Below are 21614 nucleotides of genomic sequence, written 5' to 3'. Positions count from 1 at the left end.
AGGTATATGCTACCATATCTGGCTCAAAAATTTCAAAATCTTTTTTTGTTGTTGTTGTTTGTTGTGGGGCTTGAACTCATGCCCTGGGCGCTGTCCCTGAGCTCTTTTGCTCAAGGCTAGTGCTCTACTACTTTGAGCCACAGTACCACTCCCAGTTTTCTAATTGGAGATAAGAGTCTCACAGATTTATCTGCCTGGGCTGGTTTTGAACTGTGTTCCTCAGATCTCAGCCTCTTCAGTAGTTAGGATTATAGATGTGAGCCATCAGTGCCTGGCCAAAATTCCAATTTTTTTTTTTTTTTTTTTTGTCAGTTGTGGGGCTTGAACTCTGGGCCTGGGCGCTGTCCCTCAGCTCTTCATCTCAAGGCTAGTGCTCTACCACTTGAGCAACAGCACCACTTCTGGTTTTCTGGAGATAAGAGTCTCATGGACTTTCCTACCTGGGCTTGCTTTGAATCTTGATCCTCAGGTCTCAGCCACCTGAGTAACTAGAATTTCAGGTGTGGCTATTACTCAGTGCCCAGTTATCAACTCCATTTTTTCCCCTCAGAAACAATATAATAAATTGATGAATGACAGTGCATAAGAATTTTTGAAGTGCCAGGCACTGGTGGCTGTTCCTGTAGGAACCTGAGATCTGAGGATCAAGATTCAAAGCAAGCCCAGGCAGGAAAGTCCACCACCCCAAATCCAGAAGTGAAGTTGGGCTTTGAGCAAAAAGGCTCAGAGAAAGTGCCTAGTCCCTGAGTTTAAGCACCAGGACCAGCACCAAAAAAAAAAAGAAATAATTTATAGTAATTGTAATATAGTCTAGTGTGTGTGTGTGTGTGTGTGTGTGTGTGTGTAAATATACACATGTATAGTAATTGTTAAAAGATTTGTTATATGACTCAAGGCAATTCAGAGGCAAGCCATATATAAATTTTTTTTTTAATTTTTAATTTTCTTTACTTTTTGACGGTCATGGGGCTTGAACTCTGGGCCTGAGCACTGTCCCTGAGCTCTTCAGCTCAAGGCTATACTACTTGAGCTACAGAGCCCATTTCCAGTCTTTTCTGTTTATGTGGTGCTGAGGAATCAAACCCAGGGCCTCATGCATGTGAGGCAATCACTCTACAATTGAGCCACCTTCCCAGCCCCTTGTATTTTTTGGTTTGATATGGCCCATATTGAGTCTAAATTCATGTCAAAATAAGCTATTTCAGGCAAGGCACAATAGCACACACCTAATAATCCTAACTACTGAGAAAATAGAAGGAGAAAATAGTGGCTTGAAGTCAGTCTGAGACCCCATCTCAGCCAATAAAAAGCCCTGTGTTGGCACACACTTGTCAGGCATCCAGTTATATGGGAAGGATATATAGAATCAAGGTCCGTGCTAGCCAGAAATAAATCTTAAAAAAATAGCTAAGGCAAGCTAGGTGCCAGTGGCTCCCATTTGTAATCCTTGTTATTCAAGAAGGTGAGATCTGAGGATTGCAGCTTGAAGCCTGCCCAGGCAGGAAAGTCTGGGAGATTCTTGTCTTTAATCACCAAAAAGCCAGAAGTGGAACAGTGGCTCAAGCGGTAGAATACCACCTTTGAGTAAAAATGCTAAGGGACAAGCTGGGAACCGGTGGCTCACACCTGTAATCCTAGCTACTCAGGAGGCTGAGATCTGAGGATCACAGTTCAAAGCCAGCCCGGGCAGAAAAGTCTGTGAGACTCTTATCTCTAGTAAGCCACTAGAAAACCAGAAGTGGTGCTGTGGCTCAAGTGGTAGAGCACTAGCCTTGAGCTGAAGGACAGTGCCCAGGCCCAGAGTTCAAGCCCCACAACCAACACACACACACAGACACACACAGACACACACAGACACACACAGACACACAGACACACAGACACACACAGACACACACAGACACACACAGACACACACACACACAGACACACACACACAGACACACACACACACAGACACACACACACACAGACACACACACACACAGACACACACACACAGACACACACACACACACAGACACACACAGACACACACACACACACACACACACAGACACACACACACACAGACACACAGACACACACAGACACACAGACACACACACACACACACACACACACACAGACACACACACACACACACACACACACACACACACACACACACACACACACACACACACACACACACACACACACACACACACACACACACACACACACACACACACACACACACACACACACACACACACACACACCCCCCCCCCCCCCCCCCCCCAAGGGACTGTGAGGTCCTGATTACAGGCATACAAAATAAATACACAATAAGAGGCACTGTAAATGTCTGGAGGTGTGGCGCAGAGGTAGAGTATCTTTCTTGCAAGTTTGAGTCCCTGAGCTCAAACCCAAAACTGATAATGAGGAAAAGTTGGATTTTATAGTAAACAATGTGGACATTCAATGGAGGATTTTGGTACTATTTTTTTGCCACAGATGTGTGACCTTGAGTTGGTTTCCAGTGTTAAGATTTCTGGTTGCTATAAGAAGCAGAATATAGAATGTGTACAGAGGTTGAGGCCACAGGAGGCTGTCATCATTGTCTCATTAGGTCCTGCCTAATAGGTATATGTGGAGACTCAAGAACTAATCATTACTGTTTGCTTTTGCAGGTAGAGGAAGTCAGAGATGCCATGGAGAATGAAATGAGAACCCAGCTTCGTCGACAGGCAGCTGCCCACACTGATCACTTACGAGATGTTCTTAGGGTGCAAGAACAGGAACTAAAGTATGAATATGACAAGGTGGGGACCCACTGTGAAGGACAAACTTCTCTTAAGCTCTCTTTGCACTTATGTTATTAGGTTTTCATTTAGGGTGGAGAGAATAGGGGGTGGCACTGGGGATTAAATCCAGGGCCTTATGTATGCTAGGCAAGCAATGTAGGAGTTATACCCCTAGCTCTTCTTTTTTCCTTTTAATGTACTCTGAGGTTGTTAAGGAATAGAGAAAAATTTTATGGGAAGTGGAGCTTTTGTATATCTGCAGGACTGTTCATTTTTGCATAACAGTGCCTGTTATTAGATTTTTTTTTTGTTGGTGGTAGGACTTGAACTCTGCGTCTGGGCGCTGTCCCTCAGCTCTTCAGCTCACGGTGAGTGCTCTACCACTTGAGCCAAAGCACCACTTATGGTTTTCTGGTGGCTTATTTGACATGAGTTTCATGCACTTTACTGCCTGGGCTGGCTTTGAACTGTGATCCTCAGATCTGTCTTCTGAGTAGCTAGGATTACAGGCATGAGCCACCAGCACCTGGTGATAATCAGATGTTTTATGTGTGTGTTCACAAAGATGCACATATATGTAGTTTTATATTTCAGTGTATATGTACAGATAAACCCTAGTTGGAGTCTTCATACTTTATAGTTTGTGTCTTAAGAAGGAATGAGGCTTGGCAAGTAAAGGAAGCCTTCTAGGAAATTAAAATTTATGCCCACATGAAAAGGTATTTTAAATTCTATTGGGTGGACATTTTGTTTTTTGGGGTTTTTGTCAGTCATGGGGCTTGAAATCTGAGCCTGAGTGCTTTCCCTCAGCTCTTCAGCACAAGGCAAGTGCTCTACCACTTGAGCTACAGTACAGTGTCACTTCCAGTTTTCTAGTGGTATTTATTTATTTATTTATTTTTTGGGGTCCGGTCGTGGGGCCTGAACTCTGGGCCTGGGTGCTGTCCCTCAGCTCTTCAGCTCAAGGTTAGCGCTCTACCACTTGAGCCAAAGCGCCACTTCTGGTTTTTTTCTTTTTTGCTTATGTGGTGCTGAGGAATTGAACCCAGGCCTCAGGCATGCAAGGCAAGCACTCTACCACTGAGCCACCTTCCCAGCCCCTTTCTGGTGGTTTTTATTGGAGACGAGTTTCACGGACTTTCCTGCCTGGGCTGGCTTTGAACCATGATCTTCAGATCTCAGCCTCCTGAGTAGCTAGGATTACAGGCATGAGCCACTGGCACCTGGCTGGGTGGACATTTTTTTTAAGTTAGTATGCAGAGGATTTAGAATATATTTTATGATGTTTATTTAGCAACAGAGTAGTTTCTAAAGTTGAAGATTTAAAGGCTGACTGTAAAAGCCTTTTTTTCTAGTGTGCTTTCTTTAATATTAGGCTCTAACAAAATTTTTAGAGAATTTTAAATCAAATATAAGTGGGGAAATTTTTGATACCTTACAATACAGGAGTTTCATGATGACTATTACGAGATTTTAAAGACTAGAGGTTCAGGAGGTGTAGTAGTTGCTGGCAAGTTACATTATTTTCTCTGTACATTCTTTTATTTTAGGATCTGTCTGAGAAACTCTCTGAAAAAGAATTAGAGTTCCGTCGTCGCAGTCAAGAGCAAGTTGATAGCTTTACTCTGGATATAAACACCGCCTATGCAAGATTAAGAGGAATTGAGCAGGCTGTTCAGAGTGAGCATTATCTATCATAGCACCTACTTAGAGGGAACATTTTCTTTTTTTTTTTTGTCAGTCGTAGGGCTTGAACACAGGGCCTGGGCACTGTCCCTCTGTGATCAAGGCTAACACTCTACCACTTGATCCACAGCACCACTTTGTTTTGTAGTGTCACAGTTTTCCTGCCCAGGCTGGCTTTGAACTGTGTTCCTCAGATCTCAGCTTCCTAAGCAGTTAGGATTACAGGTGTGAGCCATTGGCACCTGTTTAGAGAACATTTTTAGAGTAATTTCTTGTTAAAAGGTTAGTGGAGGACATGTGCAGATGCTATCCCTATAATTTGCAAATTTTTCTTCATTCATTGGAAAGTTGGCTCCAGATTTGACAGGTTTGGATATGGAAGGAGGAAATTAGAAAAGAGGATCTAAAAATGAAATCTAAAAAACATGTATGAGTACCATTTTCAAGGCAATTTACCCTATACTCTATGCTTATGCAGTAGTGGAGCTAAATATTAGTGTGGCCCTGAGTTAACTTCTACAGTCCCCAGAGAGTTATCTGGAGGTAATTTGCTCTCTCCTGTCCAAATACAGTTATGTTGAGGCCTTTATGTGCCACATTGAAAGAAATATGTTTTAACACTGGAAGTGTTGACAAAAGAGACTTTGGAATTCCTTTGGGATCTTTTTTGTTCTGTAACAATGAAAATAAGCTCAGTACTCAGGAAATTTTAAGACCTAGTGTTAATCTAGTAAGTTCTTTTGAAGTCTTTGACTTTTTTGTGGCAGTGGTGGCCTAAACAGAAGTTTTAGCCTTCATGTTTTTCTCACTTACTAAAGATTAAAACCATTTGATTTAAAAGAGCTTGCAAGCTGGGTACTAGTGGTTCATGCCTATGATCCTAGCTACTGAAGAGCCTGAGATCTGAGGATCATGTTTTTGAACTCAGTTCTGGACATGAAAGTCCATGAGACTTTTATTTCCAATTAAACACATAAAAGCTGGAAGTGGATCTGTGGCTTAAGTGGTAGAGTGCTAGCCTTAAGCACAAAAGTTCAGGGACAGCACCCAGGCCCAGAGTTCAAGTCCTGTGAATGACAAAAAGAGCTTGTAGATTGAAATGACTTCTGTGTACTATTTAACCTGAAATTTTTGTCTCACAATAAGGAATTTGGGATGGAGACTTACACTGTGCATATATATCCCTCTGTTTTCTCCATGACCTTAGTAAAAAAAGATTGTTATGACAGCAAGAATATATAAGAAATATGATAGAATGGGCTGTAGAAGGCTGTCTTGGGTCTCATCTTCCACATGTGTAGATTTAGATTATTGAAGGCACATCTGTTCTATGAACATATGTAATCAGGTAGAGAGAGAAAAGCAGTTTTGCCTTTTTCCCTCTGTAGGTCATGCAGTTGCTGAAGAAGAAGCCAGAAAAGCCCACCAACTCTGGCTTTCAGTGGAGGCATTAAAGTACAGTATGAAGACCTCATCTGCAGACAGGCGTACTATCCCGCTGGAGAATGCGGTAGAGGCCATCAGAGTCAACTGTTCTGATAATGAATTTGCCCAAGCTTTAACTGCAGCTCTTCCTCCAGAGTCCCTGACCCGGGGGGTGTACAGTGAAGAGACCCTAAGGGCCCGTTTCTATGCTGTCCAAAAACTAGCTGGAAGGGTAGCAATGATTGATGAAACCAGAAATAGCTTGTACCAGTACTTTCTCTCCTACTTGCAGTCCCTGCTCCTATTCCCGCCACAGCAACTGAAGCCACCAGCAGAACTCTGCCCTGAGGATATAAACACATTTAAATTACTGTCATATGCCTCTTATTGCATTGAGCATGGTGACCTGGAGCTAGCAGCAAAATTTGTCAATCAGCTGAAAGGGGAGTCCAGACGTGTGGCCCAGGACTGGCTGAAGGAAGCCCGAATGACCCTAGAAACTAAACAGATAGTGGAGATCCTGACAGCATATGCCAGCGCCGTAGGATTAGGAAGCACTAAAGTACACGAAGAGTAAGGTTGAGGAAAAGATGTGTAATGTCTTATTTCATGTCAAAGGAAATCAGCAGCAATATAAGGGTTTGCAACAAGGGTTCCAGAATTGTCTAGACATATAAGCAGGTTACAGTCCTGTACTTAATGTTAACACCTGTTGCATTTATCTTCTTTCCACTTGCTATCATGTCAATGAACTCCAGGAGTGCTTTCTTTGCAACTTGTGTAACATTTCCTGTTTTTCAGGTTTTACTGATCAGGCTTGTGAGCCAATCAAAATAATGTTTGTGATCCCTACTATTGATTCTGCCCTTGGAGCAAACTGAATAAAGCAACATGATGAAAACTTGAGTACCTTATCCCTTTTCAGAAAGCACCATTTCCAGTTTGTTGTGTGAACCAATGAGCAGCAACAGCAGATGTAGGAACTTTTGGGTCACCAGAAGTTACATACATGCTTCTTGGCTTTGACTGATAGGTAAACTGGTTCTTGCTGGTCTAAAACAAGAGGGATGTGCAAGTTCAAATGTCACTTTACTTTCAGTTGGGGATACATTATTCTAATAATTTTAAAGCTTGAGGGCCTTTATATGCAACCAAAACTTTTTTGTTATAGGAAAACATACACCTATGTATTTATATGAAGCAGTTCTAGAACCATTGCTAGTATTGCCGTTTTCTAGCATTTGAATGCTTATTTCAGCCAGTCCTGGGGCTTGAACTGAGGATCTGGGCACTGTCGAGCTTCTTTCTTTCTCAAGGCTAGCACTCTACCACTTGGGCCACAGCACCACTCTGGCTTTTTCTGTTTCTGTGGTACTAAGCACTCTATCACTAAGCCACGTTCCCAGCCTGAATGTATTCAATATAGTGAGCCTAGAATCTGAAGAAAGGGACTAATATTGTAGTGTTTCATCTAACTGCTCTAAAATGCAGAGAATTCTCATTTTACCTTGCCACCTTGAATAAACACTCCTTTCATCACCATCTTTAAATAATATGGCCATTTTTCCCCCCTAAGTTTTTTGTTGTTCATGTTCATAAAATGACTCAAGGACACTTATGTGACTAGCATTTATCTGTAAAACATGAAGATGGTGGTTTTATACTTGGAATTTCTAGTGGTTACACACCTACCCTGAACTTGGGTTGATTCAAATTTCTGCATAGTGTCAGCCTTATAAGATTAACAGTACATTATTCATTTGGTTTAAGATGATGTTAGTATTCCTTGGGTTCCCTTCCAAATATACCAACACTTAGTTTTTCTGACTGGAATACTTGCTTTATGAACTTTCCACAATTTCAGAAGGTAGAAGCGCTCTGGATACCTACTGTAGTCTGTGGAACCTTCCTAAGAGATAATAGGCTGTTTGGAATTCAGTGTTCTGTTCCCTTTAAAATGTCATGAAATTGCAAATGTGCCAAGTTAAATATTTTATCTCAGCTCACCAAAAGCAACACTGGGTGGTTTAATTCTATAACAAAAGACCACTGGCTTTCAAATCTTAGTAGTTCCTTATACAGGTTATTAAGGGATGGGATGCCTTATTGTTCTTCCACATTCCAAATACAGGTGTCTTCCAGAAGTGTCCTCAGTTACACTTTAGTGATAAAGAGATTAGAGCTCTACAACAAGACCATAGAATCAACAAATAACTAAGGTTGGGGAAAAGGTAGAAAAAGCCTGGGGCAGTTAAGGCACATCAGCTTAATTTCTACAGATTTCATACCACTGGCAATTGGAGATCACATATAGCCAAGTCACCACTTTCTTTACTTTTTTGTTCTCAGTCTATCTTTAAACTGGGTTGCCTTATTCTCAAACCTGATTGCTTGCAGGAGTGTCTCAACCTTTTAAAATTCATGTTTCCTTATTTAACATAAATGGATGGTAGCTTCAATGTTTGGTTTCAAAATCATAACTAAATATAATTTTAGACAGTCTTTTTAAAGTGTGCTACTTTGTATTCAAGTCCTCTACAGGCTCTGGATAAAAGCTCTCCATTTTTTTTTTTTTTTTGTAGGTCATGGGGCTTGAACTGTGGACCTGGGCGCTGTCCCTGACCTCTTCAGGTCAAGGTAAGCGCTCTACCACTTGAGCCACAGCACCATTTCGTTTTCTGGTGGTTAATTGGAGGTAAGAGTCTCAAGGACTTTCCTTCCCTGGTCTGGCTTTGAACTGCAATCGTCAGATCTCAGCCTCCTGAGTAGCTAGGATTATAGGTGTGAGCCACTGGCACCTGGCATCTCTCCAGTTCCAGCCAGTTTTAAAGAAACTTGCCTGAACTAAGTGTAGAACAGATTAACACTAAAAGGGCTTAAGACTATGTCTGTCTTTATGGAGTCTAGTAGTTACCAGAACCATGAACTCTATGGGTCTAGGTTTCATTCAGTTTGATTCATCTAGGTACAAGGAAAAGGCCAATCTATGGCCATTACAGCTTACTCATATGAAGTAAATGTAGTTTCTCTAGCTTGCTAGTTTTGTTAGCTAGGTTCTGGAAGGGCTAAGTGGCTAGAATCAGTAAAGTGGCAATTGTAGGAAGAACTGCATTGGGGAAAATTTTTAGTTTTCAGAATCTTGAGTCTTAAATCTTACTGAGCTCTGAAAAATGTTTAGACATGACCCTCTGCAGTACTAAACCCTCAGTAAAGTTACCGTGGGCAGGTTCTGCTGGGCAGCTCTTAACTGCCGTTTCCCCCCCCCCCCCCCCCCCAAGTCTTGGGGCTTAAACTCAAGGTATGAGCTGTTTTGTACATTGCTGGTTTTTATTTTGGGTAGTGAATTGGAGATAATTGAGCTGACTTTGAACTCAAATCCTCAGATCTCAGCCTCCAGAGTAGCTAGGATTACAGGTATGAACCACTACTGGCGTTGGGCGGACTAGTTGTTCATTGCCCAGAACTGTGTACCTTTCTGATTATCCTGTGTCCTACCTCATGGATTTACATCAACCAAATCAAAAACATTTCCTTTCTCTGGAAATGTTCCATTTTACCTTTAAATCTTAAGTGACTCTATAAAATTATCCTGCCTATTTATAGGCCTAGAGACTGTCATATCTGTCAGATTTCAGTCTTTTTCAAACTTTGTTGACCGTGTGACCATCAATGAAAAGTTTGCTATGATCTGCTATGCTCAGGCGTGCATGTCCATATGCACACCTTTGCGTTTTAAGTAAAAAAAAAAAAAAAAGATATCACAGAATTACGTGTGTTTGGACTTTTGTCCACATCATTAGAAAGTTCTAGCCATTACAAAAACTGATGTCATTTCCTGCAGTTTGAAGCACACATTGTCCTGAAGTTTAGCATACTGGCACATAACCAGTTAACAGTCCAACATTTCTCCTCTGGACTTAGTTCTTGGTGTGATGTTTATATACCAACTAATGGTATTCAGTAATTGTTTAAAATCCATGGAGTCTTGACAAATCTGATTATCATTAATACCATCTATACTATCTAATATCAAGAAACCATTCAATGGTCTTAAGCCTTTTTGCTTGACTTTAATATTTATTGTTAAAAGTCCCCAATCAGATGTTCTAGTGAACTAGCAATCTGCTACTTCTAATTCTGACACACCATTGAACAAGACTCCTTCCTCTCTCCCTTCTTGGGGAGTTCTGCCTTTTTTTTTTCTGGTACCAGGGCCTCGGTAGGGCCTGAGCTTCTTTAGATAAAGACTAGTGCTCTTCCACTTGAGCAACAGCTCCACTTCCAGCTTTTTGGGTGGTTGATTAGAGATGAGTCTCAGACTTTTCTTTCCCATGCTGGTTTTGAATTGTGATCCTCAGATCTCAGCCTGAATAGCGAGAATTACAGGCATGAGTCACTGGCATACAGCTGGCCATTGCTTCTTAGGCATTTATCTTACTTATTTACTTATTTTTACAAGTTACTCAGATAGCTTCAATAGCCTCAGATCTCATTGGCTACTTTGTGATTTTTATCATGGGGTTGCTTATATGCTATAAATGCTGGTACCTATGGCATAGTTATAAAACAATGCAATTAGAGCTGGGAAGGTGGGTCAGTGGTAGAGTACTTGCCTCACATACATGAGGCCCTGGGTTTGATTCCTCAGCACCACATAAGCAGAAAAAGCCAGAGTGGTGCTGTGACTAAAGTGGTAGCCTGAGGTGAAGAGCTGAGGGGCAGAGCACAGGCCCAGAGTTCAGGCAGGCCCCATAACCGACAAAAAAAAAACCCAAAACCAACCAAAAAACAAAAAAAAAAATGCAACCTCTTTTAATCATCTATGCTTTTCTGATTAGAGTTTGCCTCCCCATATTATCTATTTAATACACATGAATTTGCTGGGCACCGGTAGCTCACCGCCTGTAATCAATCCTAGTTACTCAGGAGGCTGCGATCTGAGGATCACGGTTCAAAGCCAGCCCGGGAAGGAAAGTCCGTGAGACTTATCTCCAATAAACAACCGGAAAACTGGAAGTAGCGCTGTGGCTCAAGTAGTGGAGGGCTTGCCTTGAGCACCCAAGCCCACAGTTCAAGCCCCATGACCGACAAAAAAAATAAATGCGTGAATTTAGTTGCAGGTCATGTTTTTCCTGTACCAACAGCTAAAACTGTTGTACTGCATGGGACTTAAAAAATGATGACTCCTGTAGTATCAAGGACCCATTGAACTCAGGACCTGATTCTTTTTATTCTTTCATTTTTTTTTGTTGCCAGTCCTAAGGCTTGAACTCAGGGCCTGGGCACTGTCCCTGAGCTTCTTTTGCTCAAGCTCCACTCTACCACTTTGAGCCATAGCACTTCTGGCTTTTTCTGTGTATGTGGTACTGAGAAATCAAACCTAGGGCTTCATGTGTGCTAGGCAAGCACTCTACCACTAAGCCACATTCCAAGCCCAGAGCCACTTATTTTAATAAGATCATTCAGAAATGTAGTGCTGGAGCTGTGTCAAGATGTCTAATATTAAGGCAGTATAGGAGACAGCAAAAAGGCTGCTCCAAACTGAACAAACAATGTGGATCAACTTTAGAATCTAATAAGAAAAACCTTTCTGGGGTTGGGAAGTTGGCTCAGTGGTAGAGTGCTTGCCTTGCTTGCATGAGGCCCTGGGTTCGATTCCTCAGCACCACATAAGCAGAAAAAAGCTGAAAGTAGCACTGTGGCTTAAAGTGGTAGAGCACCAGTCTTGAGCTGAGGGACAGCACCCAGGCCCAGAGTTCAGCCCCCACAACCGACCAAAAAGAAAAAGGAAAAAAAAAAACCTTTCAGTACATGTTTATGAACAGAGAGGTGGGAGCAAGTGGAGGTAAAGAAGATGGGGTAGGATTGGAATAAGAATATTGAAGACATAGCTGACAAAAGCAAAAACAGGAGATTCCGTTTACTTTGGTATAGAGAAACATCTTTTACTGATAGAGGCCAAACACATCCTATAGGCCTTAATTTTTCTCACAAAAACTTAACGAACATTCTTTGCCTGGAAGAGATCTGGATTATGTGTATCCCTGAATCAAAACTACTGAGCTGCACATAATCACCACTGTGAGAATTAGCTACAAATCCACATAGTGATATGACAGGTTAGTCCAGGCAGGTTAGTCTTGGTCACTAGCTACACAGTAACATGATTCAGTTAAGGCATGGGTGGGAAGAGGGTTGCAACCCAATTAAGGACTATTGAATATGTACTTCATGGAGTTTTGAATACACACTTAAGGGACTTGTGACCTGAGGGTGCTGACATGCTAGAGACATAAGGGGAAGAGTGCCTTGCAGTTAGCTAGCTACTTCTTAGAAGTTGATTATTAATTAGCTCATCAGTATACTGCCACCTTCCTCCATTCCTCAAATCAGACTTTACATTTTAGGTGAAAACAAACCAAATGCCTAGGTTTCCAAGGATGTATCATGGGTTTGGCCTAGGGAGACTAGTAAATATAACTAAGAATGCAGTTAACAAGTACCTTCTAAGTATAAAACCCTGGCAGGGTTGATGAGTACAGAATCATAGAGTGCCTTAGTAAATCTGGGAACGACATGTGCAAAAGCAGGATGTGGTAGAAGTCTCTGCGAATTGAAGAATGCTCCTCTAATTGAGTTTCACACCTTTAAACCTAGCTACTCAAGAGGCTGAAGTCGGAGGATCACGGTTCAAAGACAGCCTGGGCAAGAAAGTCCAAAAGACTCATCCATTTAACCACCGGAAAACTGGAAGTGGTACTGTGGCTCCAAGTGGTAGAAGGGTAGCCTTGAGCCAAAGAGTTCAGGAACAGTGCCCAAGCCAAGTTCAAGCTTTTGACAAAAAGCAAAAAACAAAAGCTAGACAGAGGCCCTTTAGCAATACAGGATCATGTCAATAAGACATTCCACACCCTTGTCCCCAGTCCTCATTTATCCCATAAAGAATAGCAGAAAAAGCCAGGTGCCACTGGCTCAGGCCTGTAATCCTAGCTACTCAGGAGACAGATCTGATGATCACGGTTCAAAGCCATTCCAGGCAGGAAAGTCTGTGAGACTCTTACCTCCAATAAACCACTAGAAAAAAAGGAAGTGCTGTGGCTCAAGTGGTAGAGCGCTCACCTTGAGCTGAAGAGCTGAGGGATAGCGCCCAAGCCCAGAATTCAAGCAGAAAAAAAAAAAAAAAAGCAGAAAAATGATGCCAACAATGAGATAAATTTTCATTGAATATTGTTGGTACTAAACTTCAAACAAGGACCAATGTAAGCTAAAGCAAGACCTCTATCACTGAGCCATACTTCTGTCCCTAAATCACACTTAGGCATTCTAGTGGGAAGATTAAGACAAATAATGGAAAACACAAATGTACATTATTACCGTATTTACTCAGTCTTCATTCTGCTGCTTTGGAGCCTAAATTACTATAATCTGGTTTAATCAATTATGAAGTAAGTATCTAAATGCAATCAAAACTGGGTTATTATTGATCCAGCAGCAATTATGATATAACTTCACGAAAACCTGTCTCATAGTCATGAAGGACCAGCACATAAGCTAAGAAGAGCTATAGAACACCAGCACGCTGATGATGGCAATGTTGCAGGGTGTGATGACCAAGAGCCATGGTCCCTCAAGGGTGTGCTATATATGTGTAAGATAGCAGTGTTGCTGCTTAAATGATAAACTTTGAGCACTGTAGATTTTCAGTAAATTTTATGACCTTAATCTACAGTCAGAATTTTATCTACTGCACAGTAATAAACGGGCCAAATCTACATGTTATTTCCAGTCACAGCAAGGCCACCTCATTTTTATTTGCTTTCACTGATGTCGCTGTCACTGTCGCTGTCACTGCTGCTGTCCCCATCACTGTCACTGTTCAATGCAGTTAGGTTGGACAGGGCTTTCCTGTAAGGAAAAGACATTGCAGGTTACACTGCAGCTATCAGAGCTGGGGAGCTTAGTGCCTGACATTCACCCAAATCAGAAAAACAGATCTTGTAGAAGCATTCATTTGTAAGAACAAAGAAAAAGGTTCTAACAGCCCCAATCTACAAGGAAGGCTTCCCTGACCTGTATAACAAACGATAGTCATTTCTACATCTTGGAAGAACAAAATACTGGAGAAAGCGATAAACATCTAAACAGGTGAAACATGGTTTGTTCCTTGTCAGTGAAGATGTTCCACTTACTTTTTTTTTTTGCTGGTCATGGGGCCTGAACCTCTGGGCTTGGGCATTGACCCTCAGCTCTTCAGCTCAAGGCTAGCACTCTACCACTTGAGCCACAGCCCCACTAACAGCTTTTTCTGTTATATGGTGCTGAGGACTCAAACCCAGGGCCTCATGCATGCAAGGCAAGCATTCTACCACTGAGCCACCTTCCCAGCCCCGAGTTCCACTTACTTTTGTTCTGGGTTGATTGCAAAGTCCATCATTACTCTCTGGGTGAGGGCCTTACTAACAGGCAAGCTGAAGGCACTTGCCAGCTTCACCACTTCAATGGCCTGATCAGGACTATCAGATACTTTTGCAGTGTCCATAAACTCATTCAGCAACTCATTTCTGTAAACAAGGCAAAATGTGTAAAGGACTAAACAGAATGTCCTACCCTTTAACCAAAGACTCAGATAAACCAGTCATTGTGGTACACGCTAGCAATTTTAGCTACTCAGGAGGTGGAGAAGGATCAAAGAAGATCAAGGTTCAATGCTAGCCTGGGCAAAATTACAGAAGAGGACCTGCACTTGCCTAGCAAGTGCAAAGCCTTGAGTTTGATCCCATGTACCTCATTATAGATTTATAGGCAAAAGCCAATGTAAGTTCATTTAATAAAATCCTGGCAGCTTCCAAAGTTAAGTTACATAAAGTCTAAATTTAAAGTTCCAATAGAGCATTTAATATAGTTTCTTTCCTTCCTTCCTCCCTCCCTTTCTTTGTTGGTTGTGGGGCCTGAACTCTGGGCCTGGGCGCTGTCCCTCAGCTCTTCAGTTCAAGGCTAGTGCTGTACCACCTGAGGCACAGCACCACTTCTGGCTTTTTCTGCTTATGTGGTGCTGAGGAATTGAACCCAAAGCCTTATGCATGCTAGGCAAGCACTCTACACCTGAGCCCCTTTCCAACTCTCAATATAGTTTCATTGAGGACTACCTAACTGAATATAACCCCAATCACTGAGCACAAAAAAGCTGTTTGCCTCAGAATGCCTTGGATGGTGGGACATTGCTAACTAAAGGGTGGCTAGATGTTGTGGCTGAGGTAAATGAGCAAATCCAATCCACAGTAAGTCAAAGACCTTATGGCTAATTCCAGCCTAAACCAAGCAAAACATGTTACTCATCTTACCTAGGGATTTTATTATGCTTTCTGAAAAGTCCCAACATTTTCCTGTGCAAGAGGAGATAGGAAAAGGTGATTACTAATAGAAAAATAGAAGGCAATTAAATGAAGCTATTCTCCCCAAGATTTTCAAACAGTCCTTTTCTTCCTAACTATATGCTTAAGTTCCTGAAGACACACAACAGTTGGCTCCTCTCATCCCCAGCCCTCCCTATCTGCACATCAGTTTTAGCTCAGGTGCTTAAACACACTGTCCTCACTCACCACTTCCACACATATCCACACATTACAAGCTAACAGTAAACCTGAGAAGTGGCTGGTGTTATGATCTATTCACTCCAGAGAGGTCACACAGCCTACATTCTAGCTTAGCCTGCCTCTTCTAACATCCTAGGCCAGTCAACTCGGTTGTGAAGAACAGGCTCAGACTAAGGCAACGTTCTCATGCAAGTGCACACCACCAACCTGCCACATGCAGGACAATGGTGAAACACATACACTCAGCTCCCATGACTCAGCTGAGGTCCGTACCCCTGCGCCAATCATCATAGCCTGGTTCACAGCAAGTAACTGCTAACTCGCCCGACCTAACCAGCATAGTGCTGGCAACACAGGTGCTAGCAGATAATATGCAAGAGTTAGGCATCTTTTCCTGGAGACAGTGAAAAGCCACATGAAACTGGTAGGCACAGATCCTCAAACTTACCCTTCAAATACACATTTACGTTTAACACAAATTATAGCAGAGAACTAAGTGTGGCTTTCCTATAACTATCAATTTGTTGTCATTTTTGCTTATTCATTTTTCCGAATGAATATGCACAAGCTTCCAAATCAGGGACACTGACAATCTGAATGATATGCTGATAAAGGCACAGCCAAAATATGGCAACACAAACCAAGAATGGATTCTTACCAGAGCCATGTTTCATAAATGTTTCCAGAAGTCTAAGTTCAGGGCTCATATTTTACGCTAGGTAGGTGTAGGTCAAACACTTGAAAACGTTATTTCGATAACATAAATGACCAAAGTCTTTTTCAGAGTTTCTTTGATCACTTTGTTCATTTGTGGAAGCAGACAAGTGAGGTTACATGTGGCAGCAGAACACTACACAATGACATGTGAAACCAACACAATTATCCTTAAATTGGTCTTGGATCCCAAGTGTACTAACACTAACACTGGTTAGTACACATCTAATAATGATTACCAAGTGACTTATTTGCCCAGAGACACTGAAAACAAAAGTCAGAAATTGAGGGCTTTGGAGGTATGGCTCAAGGAGTAGATAGTAAATATGCCTTCCCAGGATATTTAAGGCACTGAGTTCAAACCCCAGTATCACTTAAAAAAAAAAAAAAAAAGCAAACGGAAAGTCACAAATTCAGAGAGAATTCTCAGCTTTCAGCTCATCTGAACTGTACCCCCTGCTTAAATGTATTATACATATAAATTTGCTTTTTAGCTGTTTTTTTCCAAGTTCCCATGAAACCTTAGTATACATTCTAGGTTGGCTCATGATAAACTATGTCATCATCCAGCTAAACTAGAGGACCTCTACTCAGGGACTGGGGTAAATGTTTTAGAACCAAACACAAATGTTTCTGGTTTACACTTGCCATTTTGTACTCACCAGGCTTCCTGGGCTCGCCCAGCTCTTAAGAAGAGGATAGCTATACAGTTGAGAGAGTTGGCTGGCCAAGTGAGAGCACTCTGTCTGGCTGCTTGGCTTTCATATGTAGATTTGATATCAGCAGCACAGTCAGCAAATACCACCTGAAGCTGAGAGGACCTAAGAGTCAGAACTGCCCAGTGGTCTCACCAGAATTGAAGCTCAGGAAACTACCAAAAGACCATTAAAATTCCTGAGCAATATATTTTACCATCTCAACATATTACATGGATTTACAAGTAATTCAATAAAAAGAAGCTTGGCTTGAAATAAATAATTATATTACTTATATCTTTCAACTACAAGTTTTCTTTTAGCTGGAATTTTTAAAACTAGGTTGCTCTTATTGTCAGGATTGGCAACTATTTTCCTATGTGTTTTGGACGACAGGAATGAAAAAGCTGTTTTCTAAGAACAACATATGCTTCCATGTATCATAAAGAGAACAATCCTTAAATAGGCGTAATACCAAATGATACATTGGTTAATACATATCTAATAATGGTAATATAACTTGAAGACAGCTCCTACCTGTGGTGGATGCTTATCCCTTGCCATCAGCATCAGGATTTCCTCTCTTAGTTCATTGCGAAAAGTGTGTCCATATTCTTTACTATCTTAAGGACAAAGAGAAGCAACACTGATCACCAAAATGTAAAATGGGAAAAATAAAAACAAGTAAGAGGAAGCACAGAAATGGAGGGATAAAGGGTGAACAAATGCAGCAGTGGTACTCACTGGACACTAGGTTGAAAATGAACTGTACAACTTGTGAGTGGGATGGGAGGGAAAAACTGGGAGAGCACAAGGAAAGGGGTGACACTGTCCAAAAAGAAATGTACTCTTGCTGAGTATGCTGATGAATCATACTTGTAATCCTAGCTGCTCAGAAGGCTGAGAAATGAGGATCTCGGTTTAAAGCCATCTTCAAGAAAGTCAATGAGACTTTTATCTCCTATTAATCACAGAAAAAGCCAGAAGTAGTGCTGTGGCTCAAGTGGTAGAGTGCTAGCCTTGACTGAAAGCTCAGGGATGGTGCCCAAGCCCAGAGTTCAAGCCCCAGGACCAGCAAAAACGAAAAAAGCAAGAAAAAAAACTGTACTCCTTACCTGACTTATACAACTATAACCTCACTGTACATCTTTTTTTTTTTTTTTTTGGCCACTCCTGGGGCTTGAACTCAGGACCTGGGCAGTGCCCTTGAGCTTATTTTGCTCAAGACCAGCACTCTACCACTTGAGTCACAGTGCCACTTCCAGATTTTTCTGTGCATGTGGTTCTGAGGAATTGAATCCATGGCTTTATGTATGCAAGGTAAGCATTCTACCACTAAGACACATTCCCAGCTCCCAGAGCTCATTTTCAACAACTGTTTACTCATCTAAAGTGCAATTTGAGTAATGGCTTTGAAGTACACCTCAACTAATGGGTTCCTTTCAGTTAAAAATGGAAATTTAGGCCTTTACCAATGTTATTAATCACAATGGAAATTTACTAAACATAAAACTGATACTGACCTCTCCAAATCTGAGGGATCATTTCTAACTGATTGGCCACATCCAATGCTTGAAGAAGATCTATCATTGTATGAGAGTGTGGAAAGAACACCTGATGAATGAAATTCAAGTATTAATCCAAATATTCACCAGGAGCAATAATTACAAATTTAGTTATCAAGATAAATGACAAATAATGAATCAGCTTACTGAAGGTACCAGGTTCTTATACCACTTCAAAGTGACATCAATTTGTTCCATGAGACAAATCAAACTGAGAAACTTGGAACTGTGATGGAGAGAAAAAGTATATTTAGTTTACTATCTCAGTATCTAACAAGAATATTGGTATGAAATTTATCACATGGTTATAGAATGATGTCTACAAATTATTGAAATATTGGCCAATGACTTAATATGCACTATCTTTGATGCTCAATTTATGACAGCCTTCTCAGAATACCTATAGAATTCTGGCAACCAGATACTGAAAATTACAGATTTTATCCACATTAAAAGAATGCAGTGCATCCAGTTGCCAGAAGCTCATTCACTTCTGTAATTCGTTACTTGGGAAGCTGGGAATAGGAGGTTCACAGTTCAAGGTCAGTTGGGCAGCAAAGTTTGAGAGACTCCCCCCCTTCTTTTTGGTTGGTCATGGGGCCGAACTCTGGGCCTGGGCGCTGTCCCTGAGCTCTTAGCTCAAGACTAGCTCTCTACCACGTGAGTCACAGCACCACTTCCGGCTTTTTCTGCTTATGTGGTGCTGAGGAATCAAACCCAGGGCCTCATGTATGCCAGGGAAGCACTCTACCATTGAGCCACCTTTCTAGCCCCGAGTGACACCTTCTTAACCCATACCTGGGAGCAGTAGCAAATACATGTTATCCTAATCTATTTAGATTAGGTTCCAGACCAGCTCTCGCAGGTGAATGCCTGGGATTCTACCTTGACAGAAGGAAGTTGGAACTTGTCATATAAAGCTAAAATAGGTGGGTCATGGTCCAGCTGAATACCTGGACAAAAGAAAGATCCTATCTTAAAAGTAACCAGCAAAAAAAAAAAGCTTAAAGGCATGGCTCAGCTGGAGTGTCAATCTACTAAGCATGAGGGCTTGACTTCAAACCTCAGTGCTGCCTTCCCTCAAAACAAACATGTAAAGCAAAGAGTTGGACACATGGAAAACCATTCTCACAATTAACAGGTGGCTCTTTCATGTTTTTTTTTGTTTTGTTTTGTTTTGGTGCTAGTCCTGGGGCTTGAACTTGGCCTAGGCAAGGTCCTTGAGCTTCTTTTGCTCAAAGCTAGCACTCTATCACTTGAGCCACAGCACTACTTTCAGCTTTTTTTTGTGTATGTGGTAGTGAAGAATCAAACCCAGGGTTTCATGCATGTTAGGCAAGCACTCTACCACTAAGCCACATTCCCTCATTTTATGTTCCAGCAAACCCATTGACAGAGCCTCTACAGACTCCAGAATCTTGATCTTTAAAACCAAAACCAAGAGATTGAGGAAAAAAGCCATTTTTTTTGCCAGTCTTGGGCTTTTTTGTGTATATGGTGCTGAGGAGTCGAACCCAGCGCCTCATGCATGCAAGGCAAGCACTCTACCACTGAGCCACCTTCCCAGCCTGAGAAAAAAGTCTTAATGGACCAACACATCCTGTTACAATTTAAAAATAAGTCTGAAGAATTTAAAATGTTGCAAAGGAAAATCTCAAAGTACTAGTTGTACAACTAGACTCCCAAATCTGGCAATTTTACCACTGCTTTGTTTTCTAAGTGTTCATTTAGTATGTACTATTAAGTACAACTATGGTACATAACACCAGAAGTGAGCTATGAAGAGTCACTAAAATCCTCCCATCTGTGGAATCTACTAACTGAAACAAGAAATAAGGACACATTTCCAATATACTTACTAATAGAAATTACGACGAAAATCAATTCCAATGAATTTCTGGTTATCTCCCGTATTTAAAAGATCATGTACCTGGTAAGCAAGTTCTAGATCTCGGAGAGAAGAGCACTGAAAATTTGCAAGTAGAATTACACTGACATTCTTACAAGCAAAGTAGTAACTTGCTAATAAAGAAAAATGTTAGTTTCCTGTGTAAATACTTATACTTATTCAATTTAATGGTTGATAGCAAATAAAAGGAATTCAAGAGAGGAGTTGAAGACTCAACTTTTATAAATTTACAAAGCTATTTTGACTTAGCAATTAAATCTTTAGAAACAAATACTAGAGAAGACATGGAATGCTCAGACCAGCATCACTGTATTAGCAGAAACCACCCACAATATAGTTATGGCTCTTCCTTCTTATGAGATGCTGACTGCTGTCAACAAATACACCACTGCTGAGGTGTGTCTGAGCACGTTAGTGAAGAAACTACACAAAATTGTGAGTTCTCCTTAGGAACCAGGATGTACTGTACTCATGCAGAGATCCTGTGAAATTTTTCTAATGATCAGCATGATAGAAAAGTTTATCAATTTGAAAAGTTAATGGGATAAATACAAAATATTCGGAAAGCTTATCTGTCTAGAGGCATGAAAAAGGCAACATAAGAGTCTAACTCCCATTTCCTGTGTGTGAAGCCGATGTTTCTCTTTCTATTCTTCCCTACTAAATCCTTGCTAAAGCTTGCAAGAAGAAAAAAGGCAAAAAGGTAATGTATAGCATAAGCAAAGGGTAGAGTTATGTGATCTAAAACTATATATTATCAACAAATATAGAAACAAAAGCATGAACAGCAGAGGAAATGAAAGAATCACAGCCCCCAATTACAGATAAAATTAAGGAAAGTAAACATTAAAGTACAGAAAATGAAGTTAAACAACAAAAATTAGTACTTACAACATTCATGGCAGACTGAAAAAACTTATCTGAAAATCAAAGTTCATAAGAGCTTTAGTTGGTATGGATGAAATATATTTTCACATCAGAAATATAAATAAAAATTTTGCCAACAAATAGGTGGCACAGGAGCTCAAGCTACTGTACAGGATCTCAAATAGGGTATTATTTGGCGATTCGAGGCCATTCCAGGAATAAACTTCATGATTCCTTGACAACTGCTAGGCACTGTGGCATATACACATCATTCTGGTGACACAAGTTAGAACAAACAGGATTGCAGTCCAAGACTAACTAGACGAGCCCCTACCTCAAAAAATAACCAGCACATAAAAGGCCTATAAGTG

At 41.1% G+C, this 21614-nt stretch overlaps 2 protein-coding genes and 1 non-coding gene across 10 annotated transcripts in view; 1 reads left to right on the top strand and 2 right to left on the bottom strand.

Moving 5' to 3' along the window:
* Positions 1–6801, top strand: part of LOC138804708 (MICOS complex subunit MIC60) — a 39512-nt gene extending 32711 nt beyond the window's left edge. For all 7 annotated transcript variants that reach the window (XM_069989158.1, XM_069989157.1, XM_069989155.1 and 4 more), the window contains 3 exons: positions 2676–2807; positions 4340–4469; positions 5864–6801. In XM_069989158.1, coding sequence (XP_069845259.1) covers positions 2676–2807; positions 4340–4469; positions 5864–6477 — 876 coding nt within the window. In that variant the 3' untranslated portion in view covers positions 6478–6801. The remainder of the gene's footprint in view (positions 1–2675; positions 2808–4339; positions 4470–5863) is intronic.
* A 6792-nt stretch (positions 6802–13593) lies between these two features.
* The window catches only part of LOC138804707 (small ribosomal subunit protein mS39-like), a 34855-nt gene continuing 26834 nt past the window's right edge, over positions 13594–21614 (bottom strand). For both annotated transcript variants that reach the window (XM_069989153.1, XM_069989154.1), the window contains 9 exons: positions 21268–21296; positions 20327–20433; positions 18615–18693; positions 18426–18516; positions 17440–17525; positions 16870–17018; positions 15242–15283; positions 14303–14461; positions 13594–13805 (listed from right to left, as the gene is read on the bottom strand). In XM_069989153.1, the coding sequence (XP_069845254.1) occupies positions 13709–13805; positions 14303–14461; positions 15242–15283; positions 16870–17018; positions 17440–17525; positions 18426–18516; positions 18615–18693; positions 20327–20433; positions 21268–21296 (839 nt within the window). In that variant the 3' untranslated portion in view covers positions 13594–13708. The remainder of the gene's footprint in view (positions 13806–14302; positions 14462–15241; positions 15284–16869; positions 17019–17439; positions 17526–18425; positions 18517–18614; positions 18694–20326; positions 20434–21267; positions 21297–21614) is intronic.
* On the bottom strand, positions 15654–15790 carry LOC138804735 (small nucleolar RNA SNORD94). The gene has a single exon (XR_011365329.1). It is a non-coding gene; the product is annotated as a small nucleolar RNA SNORD94 (small nucleolar RNA).

This window comes from Dipodomys merriami, unplaced genomic scaffold, assembly GCF_024711535.1.
Source record: "Dipodomys merriami isolate MVZ:Mamm:240054 unplaced genomic scaffold, mDipMer1.0.p SCAF_37, whole genome shotgun sequence".
NCBI lineage: Eukaryota > Metazoa > Chordata > Mammalia > Rodentia > Heteromyidae > Dipodomys > Dipodomys merriami.
Note: the sequence above shows the minus strand (reverse complement) of the source record. Positions and strands in the feature narration are given on the sequence as shown.